Genomic DNA, 12,258 nt, shown 5'->3' with positions numbered 1-12,258 from the left:
GTAGAGGAGAATATAATTAATACTTTTTGTGTACTCATTTGTTAGTTTCAACAGTTATCAGTAATCTGTTCATTTTTCATACAGCTACTCTAATTCACTTTCTTGATCCTTTGATTTTTAAGTTTATTCTTAAATTTTATTGTGCTGGAGTATTTTTTAAATATTTAATCCTTTTCTACAACATCTTGTTATAGCACATGCTGTTTTAAAGCATATCCCAAATACTGTATCATTATACTTGTAAATACTACTATATTTATAAATACTATTTATTACAAATACTGTATCATTATACTTGTAAATACTACTGTTAGACTATATAGTGTGTAAGTCTAACAGATAAGGACTTTTTAAAAACATAGTTGCAGTTGGGTATGCTGGTGCACACCTGCAGTTCCAGTTACCCAGAGTCTGAGGATTGCTGGAGCCCATTTCTGGGCCACATTGCACTGTGCTGATCAGTTGTCCACACTAAGTTTGGCGTTGGTGTGGTTACCTCCCAGAAGCGAGGGACCACCAAGTCGCTTAAGTAGGGGTGTACTGGCTAGGTCAGAAACAGAGCAGGTCAAAACTCCCATGCTGATCAATAGTGGAATCATGCTGTGATAGCCACTGTGCTCCAGCCTGGGCAATATGGCAAGCCTCTTAAGAAAAAAAGAAAGAAAAAGGAAACATAATTATAATATAATTATCAACCAAAATAAAGGCAGTTTTTTAAATATCATATAATATTCTATCTGTATTTTTTTCTCATATACTGAAAAATATCTTTTCATAGTTGGTTGGTTTAAGTCAAGATTCAAAAAAGGTATTTTGCATTTGGTTGTTGTCTCTTAACATTTAAAAAAAATCCTTAATAGTACTCTTTCCTCCTATTCCCTACCCCACAATATACAACCCACTAAACGAGACATTTGTGCTCTAGAATCTCCCAGATTTCCAGTTTTGATTTTGATTTTTTTCTTCATAGTGTCATTTAATGCGTTCCTTTTTCATATTTCCTAAAAACTGGTAATTGCACCTGGAGGCTTGATTTTAGATTCACTATTTTTTTTTTTGGTGGCGGGGGCAGGGGAAATGGGCAAGAACACTTCATAGACACTCTCATTGTAAAATATAAAGAGGCATTTAATGATTGGTTGTCATACTTTTGATGATGTTAATAGGTCTGGGTGTTACTAGCCTGACTGATCAATTAGAGTTTTCTTTCAAACTTTTACCTAATGGTTTTTATAGCCATTCATTGCCTAAATTTTGTTAGGATGTATAAGATGGTGATTTTTCTAATGATGTCATTTCCTCTGCATTTGTTAAGTGTGTGATTCTCCTATTACAAAAGAAAAATAAAATTCCTCTCTTTAACTTTTTGGTTAACCTGAAATGTAAAGCATACTGAATAGGCAGTATAAATGTCTCATTTTTTTCCTTTATTGATTTTCATATGAATGAGTTAACTTTGAGGCTCCAAAGTTAACCATGATATGTGTATAAAAATTTTATTAAGAATTTTACATATTTGATGTGTTTCTATCCAATACCATCTTCTTCTTTTATTTTGAGACAGAGTTTCATTCTTGTTGCCCAGGCTGGAGTGCAATGGCCCAATCTTGGCTCACTGCAACCTTTGCCTTCTGGGTTCAAGCAGTTCTCCTGCCTCAGCTTCCCAAGTAGCTGGGATTATAGGTATGTTCCACCATGCCCAGCTAATTCTTTGTATTTAGTAGAAAAGAAGGTTTCACCATGTTTGTCAGACTGGTCTTGAACTCCTGACCTCAGGTGATCTGCCTGCCTTGGCCTTCTAAAGTGTTGGAATTTTACAGGTGTGAGCCACCACACCCAGCCATTTTTACTCAAATTTTTCTTTTTGGCTAGATAGATATAAAGATACTTATGTATTTTTCTCGTAAGAGAAAAATTAAATCATATGTTCATACTGATATGTCTCATTCAAATAAAATTTTTTATCTTAATGTCTTCTATTTTGTTATTTTATATTTTTTCTTTTTTTAGAGACAGGGTCTTGCTCTGCCACCTCATCTGGAGTGCAAATCGTAGCTTACTATTGCCTCGATTTCTGGGCTCAAATGATCCTCCCACCTTAGCCTCCCAAGTAGTTAGAACTATAGGTGTATACCACTACACCTGGGTTTATATTAGTAGTAGTAGTAATAGTAGCAGCAGCAGCAGCAGAAGCAGTAATAGTAGTAGTAGAGATGGGACCTTGCTGTGTTGCCCAGGCTGGTCTCAAGCAGTCCTTCCACCTTAGCCTGCCCAAATAAATGCTAGGATTACAGGTGTGAGCCACCATGCTGGGCCTATTTTTGTGTCTTTCAGGGTTAAAATCCTATGTCATAACATTACTTGCTTTGTCTGTCTATAATAGCTTTCACAGTAACAAAACTCAAAAGAAAGATTTAGTAACAGAATCACTGAGTGCTGTTTCACATTGGTTTCTGATTATTTTTCTGCTTAGGATTTAGACTTCTAGTGACAGATAGTCAAAAAGTATGTATTAAAATCTCTAGAAATACTGCTTCTCTGTATGATTATATCTTTATATACAGAGAGGTTTGTTTGTTTTTTTCCCCTAAGATTTTAGGTTCTCTTTTCTTTTGAGTTAATTTTGTCTTCTAATTAAATAAAAATATATACATGGTTATAAAGTCAAAACCATGTGTCGGGTATTTTTGGAGAAGTTAGGTTTTTATCCCTGTCTTCCTGCTCTGTTCCTGCCGCTATAGGTAACTGTCTTTTATTAGGTTTCGGTTTATCCTTCGTTTTTGAAAAAAAGACACAGTCTCTTCTCACTCTTGCTTGCATGCTCTCTCTCTTGCCTTTGCCTCTTTCTGTTTCTCTGTCCCGCTTTCCCTCTCTCTTTGTCTCATGCACAGATATTCCTTCTTCTCCATTCCTACACAAAGGAAGCAGCAACCTACATATCTTTCTGCACCTTGCTTTTCTTCTTTAACAGGATGTCCTAGAGATGACCTTTTAGCAATGTATAGAGAGCTTCCTCTTTCCCTTATATTCCAGTGTAGTACTCCTTTGGGATCTGTTATAAAATTACTTTTGTAGAGGTTTCAGTTTTTAAAGGATCATTCCGAGTTCTTCATGGAAGTGACAACTTTCTCCTTCTTTTTTTTCTTCTTTTTCAGAAAAATCGTTGCTTATATGTATTTGGTGGCCAGCGATCAAAGACCTATTTGAATGATTTCTTTAGTTATGATGTGGACTCTGATCATGTAGACATAATATCAGATGGCACCAAGAAAGACTCTGGGATGGGTAAGGGCATTTAGTGATTTCTTCTCTCATGTCTTAACTACTTCAGGTAGAAAACTACAGTTCATTCTCTTTTCTTTCTAATCATTTTTCACCCTTTCTTTATTTCTTCAATTGAGTAATTCTGAGTGAGAGAAAGAAAACTCTACCAGTGTATTCAGTTCTATCTATTTTTAAATGTGTGAATTACTATTTCCTTTGAGCAGAAAGTATGTGAATTTCTAAATGAATTGTTTGTGTCTGTGCTTGTTGAGGGTGGGTTGCAAACATCAATATCTTAAAAATTTTTTATTCTATGTTTGCTAATTTTTTTCATCTTCTGTTTTCACCGTGGTGATCTTTATATTGGGCACTAGCATAGTAGTGTGGTGTTTGAAAGGGGGACTTCATGGGATTGGTAATACCTTATTAGTTTAAAAGCTCAGCATCTAAGAGGTTATTAGTAATGTAATGGCTGGTTTGCTTAGATTATGCATATTGTCCTGGCATAATTATTAATAGTGCTCCATTCATTTTCAAAAGTGTCCTATTTTGATCATTTATAGTTACCCTACATAGTAGTTGCTCTACCTGTGATTATTGTACACAAAAGAGTGGCTTTGATTAAGACACAATAGTTTAAAATGCCAATTTGAACAATAGGGTGTGAAATTAGATCAGCTTACTTTTCTTTTTAGCTGATTGGTATTTTTATCATTAGCTCTTTTGCAAAATATGTATAAAAACACCTGTTTCAGAGACATTGTTTCTGGATATTTTATTAATATAAGCTTCCTCTAAAACAAAAACAACAAAAAGATTTTTTAATTGAAATAATCGTTCACATTTAAGAAGAAAAACTTGTTTATAAGCAAACAGACAAAATGAAAGATAGGCAGGGCACAGTCGTGTATGCCTGTAATTCTAGTTCGTCCAGAAAGTGACATGGGAGGATTACTTGAGTCCAGAAGTTGAGACCAGCCTGAGCAACAAAGCAAGACACTGTCTCTACAAAAAGGAGGTTTCTAGATAAACATATCTATTGAGTCTACTTTTAAGCATTGGGAAGAAAAAATCTGTTGATGAGTAAATAGCATCTAATGTAAAAAATGAAGGATAGGGACACAACAGGAAAAGCAAAACTTTTTATAAGAAAGGAGACATTATCACAGTAAATTACTTGGCTTTACAGTAAATGGTATTTCCCTAATCATAATGTAGAACTATAGTTAGTTTAAGCAAAAATTAGGATGAATGTAGTGGGAAGATAGTATAAGTATAGTAAACATCCTCGTCTACTACAACAGGAAGTCAGTAGATAATATCTAAAATAGCAGCTTAGCGTATGATTTAGAAATATGGACCTAAATAGGTAATAACATTATTTACCCTCTCTAAAATTGTCTTATTTACTCATTTATTTACTATTACCAAGGATAGTGTAGAGCTATATGATTTAATCTTTGAATTTCTCTTGCTTTTAAGTTATTCTGACTTTCCATTAAAATAACTAGGAGGGCCAGGCCTTTAATCCCAGCACTTTGGGAGGCTAAGGTGAGAGGACTGCTTGAGTCCAGGAGTTCGAGACTACCCTGGGCAGCATAGTTAGCCCTCATCTCTATAAAATAAATAAAAATCAAATAGGAGGAGAGAGGTAATACTCCTTCTACAATCCTGAGATGGCTCTCCCTGAAAAAGGTAGTGAAGTTAGTAATGGATATGACAAATAATGTGTTGAAAATTATGACTTGCTGACTGAGTGCTAGATTACTGATATAGTGGAACAAGGTAATCATAGTCTCTCAAAGTGCTTATAAGCTAGCTAGTAAGTAATACATTCCGATGGATAATAGTTGCTACTCCTTATTTAGATGCTACCATATACCAGAATATCTTTAATTGGTGGTATTATTCTAATGTACAAGATGAGATAAACAACTAGATAATGATAGAGCTGGGATTTAGAAGTTTGAGTGCAAGGAAGGTGTTTTTTCTGCCATGCTAAACTACTGCCCAAAATCGAAAGAAAAAGATGGCAAAGAGTGATAGTGACAGAGAACTAGGAAGATAAAAATTGACTATGACAGTAGGCTTTAATGTCTATCATTCAAAAGATTTCTAAATAAGTTAGAATTATGTAATAATTTACAATATAGACTTAAAATTCTTCACTCGTGGTTATGGCTAGCTTTAGAGAAATGTGGTAATTATTCTTTTTATTCAATTTTGTTGTGGTCATAAACCACATAAAATGTGATCATAAAAGTATGCTCATTGTAGAGGATTTGAAAAAAGTTGCAAAAATGAAGATATATCAAACTAGAGATAATTTGTTAACATTTTGATATATTTCTATCTAGTCTTTTTAAAACTTATTATATAAAAGTTGACACAATTTTATATTGTTATTTTAAAATTTACATTAAGTTGTGATTTTTTTTCCATTATTGTGGTTTTATTAGTATAAACTGGAGATAGGAAAGATAAATGGGTTTATTCCCTAGTAACTGCTATAATCAGTTTTAGTTGTTTTTTTAGGGTTTATATTTTATTGCATTTTAGGTTCTGGGGCACATGTGAAGAACATGCAGTATTGTTGTATAGGTACATCTATGGCAATGCGGTTTGCTGCTTCCATCCCCATCACCTATATCTGGCATTTCACCCCATGTTATCCTTCCCCAACGCCGTACCCCTCACTGTTCCTCCCTTAGTCCCCCCCCAACAGACCTCAGTGTCTGAGGCTCCCCTCCCTGTGTCCATGTGTTCTCATTGTTCAACACCCACCTATGAGTGAGAATATGTGGTGTTTGCTTTTCTGTTCGCTGAGAATGATGGTTTCCAGATTCATCCATGTCCCTATGAAGGACATGAACTCATCGTTTTTTATGGCTGCATAGTATTCCATGGTGTATATGTGCCACATCTTCCCTGTACAGTCTATCATTGATGGGCATTTGGGTTGGTTCCAAGTCTTTGCTATTGTAAACAGTGCTGCAGTGAACATATATGTGCATGTGTCCTTATAGTAGAACGATTTATAATCCTTTGGATATATACCCAGTAATGGGATTGCTGGGTCAAATGGAATTTGTATTTCTAGGTCCTTGAGTAATGGCTACACTGTCTCCTACCATGGTTGAACTGATTTACACTCCCACTAACAGTGTAAAAGTGTTCCTATATCTCCACATCCTCTCCAGCATCTGTTGTCTCCAGATGTTTTGATGATCGTCATTCTAACTGGCATGAGATGGTATCTCAATGTGGTTTTGATTTGCATTTCTCTAATGACGAGTGATGATGATCATTTTTTCATGTTTGTTGGCCTCACATATGTCTTCTTTTGAAAAGCATCTGTTTATATCCTTTGCCCACTTTTGAATGGGTTTGTTTATTTTTTTCTTGTAAATCTATTTTAGTTCTTCATAGATTTTGGATATAAGTCCTTTGTCAGATGGGTAGATTGCAAAAATTTTTTCCCATTCTGTTCGTTGCTGATTCACTCTGATGATTGTTTCTTTTGCTGGGCAGAAGCTGTGGAGTTTGATTAGGTCCCATTTGTCTATTTTGGCTTTTGTTGCCATTGCTTTTGGTGTTTGATTCATGAAATCCTTGCCTATGCCTGTGTCCTCAATGGTTTTGCCTAGGTTTTCTTCTAGGGTTTTTATGGTGTTAGGTCTTATGTTTAAGACTTTAATCCATCTGGAGTTAATTTTAGTGTAAGGTGTCAAGAAGTGGTCCAGTTTCTGCTTTCTGCACAAGGCTAGCCAGTTTTCTCAACATCATTTATTAAACAGGGAATCATTTCCCATTGCTTGTTTTTGTCAGGTTTGTCAAGATGAGATGGTTGTAGATGTGTGGCATTGCCTCCGAGGCCTCTGTTCTATTCCATTGGTCTATATCTCTGTTTTCGTAACAGTACCATGGTGTTTTGATTACTGTGGCCTTGTAGTATAGTTTGAAGTCAGGTAGCATGATGTCTCCAGCTTTGTTCTTTTTGGTTAGAATTGACTTGACTATGCGGGCTTTCTTTTGGTTCCATGTGAAGTTTAAGGTGGTTTATTCCAGTTCTGTGAAGAAGGTCATTGGTGGCTTGATGAGGACAGTGTTGAATCTATAAATTACTTTAGGTGGTATGGCCATTTTCACAATATTGATTCTTCCTAACCATAAGCATGGAATGTTTTTCCATCTGTTTTTGTCCTCTCTTATTTCATTGAGCAGTGGTTTGTAATTCTTCTTAAAGAAGTCCTTTATATCCTTTGTCAGTTGTATTTCTAGGTATTTTATTCTCTTTGTAGCAGTTGTGAATGGCAGTTCGTTCTTGATTTGGCTCTCTTTAACTCTGTTATTTGTGTATAGGAATGCTTGCGGTTTTTACATGTGGATTTTGTATCCTGAGACTTTACTGAAGTTGCTAATCAGTTTAAGGAGATTTTGGGCTGAGACAACAGGGTCTTCTAAATATACAATCATGTCATCTGCAAGTAGAGACAATTTGACTTCCTCCTTTCCTAATTGAATACCCTTTATTTCTTTTTCTTGCCTGATCGCTCTGGCTAGAACTTCCAGTACTTTGTTCAATAGGAGTGGTGAGAGAGGGCAACCTTGTCTAGTGCCAGATTTCAAGGGGAATGCTTCCAGTTTTTGCCCATTCAGTATGATGTTGACTGAGAGTTCGTCATAAATAGCTTTTATTATTTTGAGATACGTTCCATCAATACTGAGTTTATTGAGGGTTTTAACATAAAGGGCTGTTGAATTTTGTCAAAGGCCTTCTCTGCATCTATTGAGATAATCGTGGTTTTTGTCTTTGGTTCTGTTTATGTGGTGAATTACATTTACAGACTTATATGTTGAATCAGCCTTGCATCCCCGGGATGAATCCTACTTTATCATGAGCTTTCTGATGTGCTGTTGCAATCAGTTTGCCAGTATTTTATTGAAGATTTTTGCATGTATGTTCATCATGGATATTGGCCTGAAGTTTTCTCTTCTTGCTGAGTCTCTGCCGGGTTTTGGTATCAGGATGATTTGGTCTCATAAAATGATTTGGGGAGGATTCCCTCTTTTTGGATTGTTTGGAATAGTTTCAGAAATAGTGGTACCAGCTTCTCTTTGTATGTCTGGTCGAATTCAGCTGTGTACCCATCTGGACCTGGGCTTTTTTTGGTTAGTAAGCTATTAATTGCTGCCTTAACTTCAGCCCTTGTTATTGGTCTATTCAGAGTTTCGACTTCTTCCGGGTTTAGGCTTGGGAGGGTGTAAGTGTCCAGGAATTTATCCATTTCCTCCAAGTTTACTGGTTTATGTGCATAGAGTTGTTTGTAGTAATCTCTGGTGGTGATTTGTATTTCTTTGTAATCTTTGGTGATATTCCCTGTATCGTTTTTTACCGCATCTATTTGATTATTCTTTCTTTAATTTTTTATTAATCTGGCTATGGGTCTATTTTGTTGATCTTTTCCAAAAACCAGCTCCTGGATTTATTGATTTTTTTTTTTGAAGGTTTTTTTTGTGCCTACATCTCCTTCAGTTCTGCTCTGATCTTAGTTATTTCTTGTCTTCTGCTAGGTTTTCAGTTTTTTTTAATCTTGCTCCTCTAGGTCTTTCAATTTTGATGATAGGGTGTCGATTTTAGATCTTTCCTTGCTTCTCATGTGGGCATTTATTGCTGTAAATTTTCCTCTACACACTGCTTTAAATGTGTTCCAGAAAATCTGGTACATTGTGTCTTGGTTCTCATTGGTTTTGAAGAACATCTTTATTTCTGCCTTCATTTCATTATTTATCCAGTCAACATTCAAAAGCCAGTTGTTCAGTTTCTGTGAAGTTGTGCGGTTCTGAGTTAGTTTCTGAATTCTGAGTTCTAATTTGATTGCACTGTGGTCTGAGAGACTGTTATGATTTCTGTTCTTTTGCATTTGCTGAGGAGTGATTTACTTCCAATTATATGGTCAGTTTTAGCGTAGGTGTGATATGGTGCTAGAAGAATACATATTCTGTGAATTTGGGGTGGAGAGTTCTGTAAATGTCTGATAGACTTGCTTGGTCCAGGTCTGAGTTCAGGTCCTGGATATCTTTGTTAATTTTCTGTCTCATTGATCTAATATTGACAGTGGAGTGTTAAAGTCTCCCACTATTATTGTGTGGGAGTTTAAGTCTCTTTGTAGGTCATTAAGAACTTGCTTTATGTATCTGGGTGCTCCTGTATTGGGCACACTTATATTGAGGATCGTTAGCTCTTCTTGTTACAGTGATCCTTTTACCATTGTATAATAATGCCCTTCTTTGCCTCTTTTGATCTTTGTTGGTTTAAAGTCTTTTATCAGAGACTAGGATTGCAACTCTTTTTTGCTCTCCATTTGTTTGGTAAATCTTTCTCTATCCCTTTATTTTGAGCCTATTTGTATCCTTGCATGTGAGATGGGTTTTCTGGATACAGCACACTGATGGGTTTTGCCTTTTTTTTTTTGAGACGGAGTTTCGCTCTTGTTACCCAGGCTGGAGTGCAGTGGCGCAATCTCGGATCACCGCAACCTCCGCCTCCTGGGCTCAGGCAATTCTCCTGCCTCAGCCTCCTGCTGGGATTACAGGCACGTGCCACCATGCCCAGCTAATTTTTTGTATTTTTAGTAGAGACGGGGTTTCACCGTGTTGACCTGGATGGTCTCAATCTCTTGACCTTGTGATCCACCCGCCTCAGCCTCCCAAAGTGCTGGGATTACAGGCGTGAGCCAACGGGCCCGGCCCAGGTTTTGGCTTTTTATCCAATTTGCCAGTCTGTGTCTTTTGATTGGGGCATTTAGCCCATTTACATTTAAGATTAATATTGTTATGTGTGAATCTGATCCTGCCGTTTTGATGCTAGTTGGTTGTTTTGCCCATTAGTTGATGCAGTTTCTTCATTGTGTCGATGCTGTTTACTATTTGATAAGTTTTTGGTGTGGCTGGTACTGGTTATTTCTTTCTATGTTTAGTGCTTTTTTCAGGAGCTCTTGTAAAGCAGGCCTGGTGGTGATGAAATCTCTGAGCAATTGCTTCTTCCTAAAGGATTTTATTTCTCCTTCGCTTATGAAGCTTAGTTTGGCTGGATAGGAAATTCTAGGTTGAAAGTTCTTCTCTTGAAGGATGTTGAATATTGGCCCCCACTCTCTTCTGGTTTGTAGAGTTTCTGCTGAGAGATCTGCTGGGAGTGATGGGCTTCCCTTTGTGGACCTTTCTCTCTGGCTGCCCTTAGGATTTTTTCTTTCATTTCAACCCTGGTGAATCTGATGATTATGTTCCTTGGGGTTGCTCTTCTTGAGGAATATCTTTGCAGTGCTCTCTGTATTTCCTGGACTTCATCGTTGGCCTGCCTTGCTAGGTTGGGGAAGTTCTTCTGGATAGTATCCTGAAGAGTGTTTTCCAGCTTGGATTCATTCTCTCCGTTACATTCAGGTACACTTATGAAATGTAGATTAGGTCTTTTCACATAATCCTGTATTTCTTGGAGGCTTTGTACATTTCTTTTTACTCTTCTCTCTAATCTTGCCTTCTTGTTTTATTTCATTGAGTTGGTATTCAATCTCTGATATCCTTTCTTCTGCTTGGTCGATTTGGCTATTGAAACTTGTGTATGCTTCGCAAAGTTCTCGTGTTGTGTTTTTCAGCCCCATCAGTTCATTTATATTCCTCTCTAAGCTGTTTATTCTCATTAGCAGTTTGTCAAACCTTTTTTCAAGGGTCTTAGTTTCTTTGCATTGGGTTAGAACATGATCTTTTAGCTCAGAGAAGTTTGTTATTACTCACTTCTGAAGCCTGTTTCTGTCAGTGCATCAGACTCATTCTCCATCCAGCCTTGTTCCCTTACTTTTGAGGAGTTGTGATCCCTTGGAGGGGGAGAGGTGTTCTGGTTTTGGGTATTTTTATCCTTTTTGCAGTGGTTTCTTCCCATCTTTGTGGATTTATCTACCTGTGGTCTTCGTGGTTGGTGACTTTCAAACGGGTCTCTGAGTGGATGTCCTTTTTCTTGCTGATGAATTTCTTTCTTTGTTTCTTAGTTTTCTTTCTAAAAGTCAGGTCCCCCTGCTGTAGGACTGCTGGAGGTCCACTCCCAACCTTGCTTGCCTGGAGATCACCTGCAGTGGCTGTAGAACAGTAAGGGTTGCTGCCAGTTTCTTCTGTTATCTTTGTTCCAGAAGGATACTTGCCAGAGGCCAGCCTTAGCTCTCCTTTATGAGGTGTCTCTTTGGTTATATGGAGGTGGGGGAGCTGCTTAAGGATACAGTCTGTCTCTTATAGGCACGCAGGTGCTGAGCTGTGAGCTCCGTTGTTCTGTTCAGAGCTGCTGGGCAGGTATGTTTAAGTCTGCTGCAGTGGAACTCATAACCACCTTTTTTTCCCAGGTGCTCTGTTCCCAGAAGGTGGGGCTTGGTTCCTGTAATTCTGCTGTCTTTTTTTAGAGATGCCCTGCCCAGCGAGTAGGTAGCCAAGTCACAGTCTGCCAGCAGAGGCATTGCTGAGCTGCCGTGGGTTCTGCCCAGCTGCTTTGTGATCTTCCTTGCAGTTTAGGGGTATAGTTAGAACTGCCATTGCTATCGGCAGTCTGCTTCAGTAATGGCGACTGCCTCGTTAATGGTGTACTTCCTTGGTAATGGCAGACTGCCTCAGTAATGGCAGATACCTTTCCCCCAACAGAGCCGAACTGTCCTGGGTCCATCTGTGCTTGCTGTGAAACTGTCAGTCCACAGCATTTCAGATTGCTGGTCTTTGTAGGGGTGGGGCCAGCCAAGCCAGATCACCTGGCTCCCTCTTTCAATCCCCTTTTTCTCAGTTGAATGGGCGCCTCTGTCTCCCAGGCGTTGCAGTTGCTAGTTGAAATGGTGCCTGGATTTGTGTGAGGTTTTGTGCAGAGACATTTTGCTGGCTGAAACAGCTGCGCTGGAGACTCGTGGTGCTCCCCGCCTGGGAATCTCCTGGTCTGTGGGTAGTAAAAGTTTGTTTGGAATTGCG

General features: G+C 37.8%; 1 protein-coding gene across 20 annotated transcripts in view; it reads left to right on the top strand.

The window, feature by feature from the left end:
- The window catches only part of MKLN1 (muskelin 1), a 414,912-nt gene that overhangs the window by 363,700 nt on the left and 38,954 nt on the right, over positions 1-12,258 (top strand). For all 20 annotated transcript variants that reach the window (XM_009003056.5, XM_078343745.1, XM_078343736.1 and 17 more), the window contains one exon: positions 3,156-3,285. In XM_009003056.5, the coding sequence (XP_009001304.1) occupies positions 3,156-3,285 (130 nt within the window). The remainder of the gene's footprint in view (positions 1-3,155; positions 3,286-12,258) is intronic.

This window comes from Callithrix jacchus, chromosome 11 (assembly GCF_049354715.1).
Source record: "Callithrix jacchus isolate 240 chromosome 11, calJac240_pri, whole genome shotgun sequence".
Taxonomy (NCBI): domain Eukaryota; kingdom Metazoa; phylum Chordata; class Mammalia; order Primates; family Cebidae; genus Callithrix; species Callithrix jacchus.
This window is presented reverse-complemented; position numbering and strand designations above follow the sequence as displayed.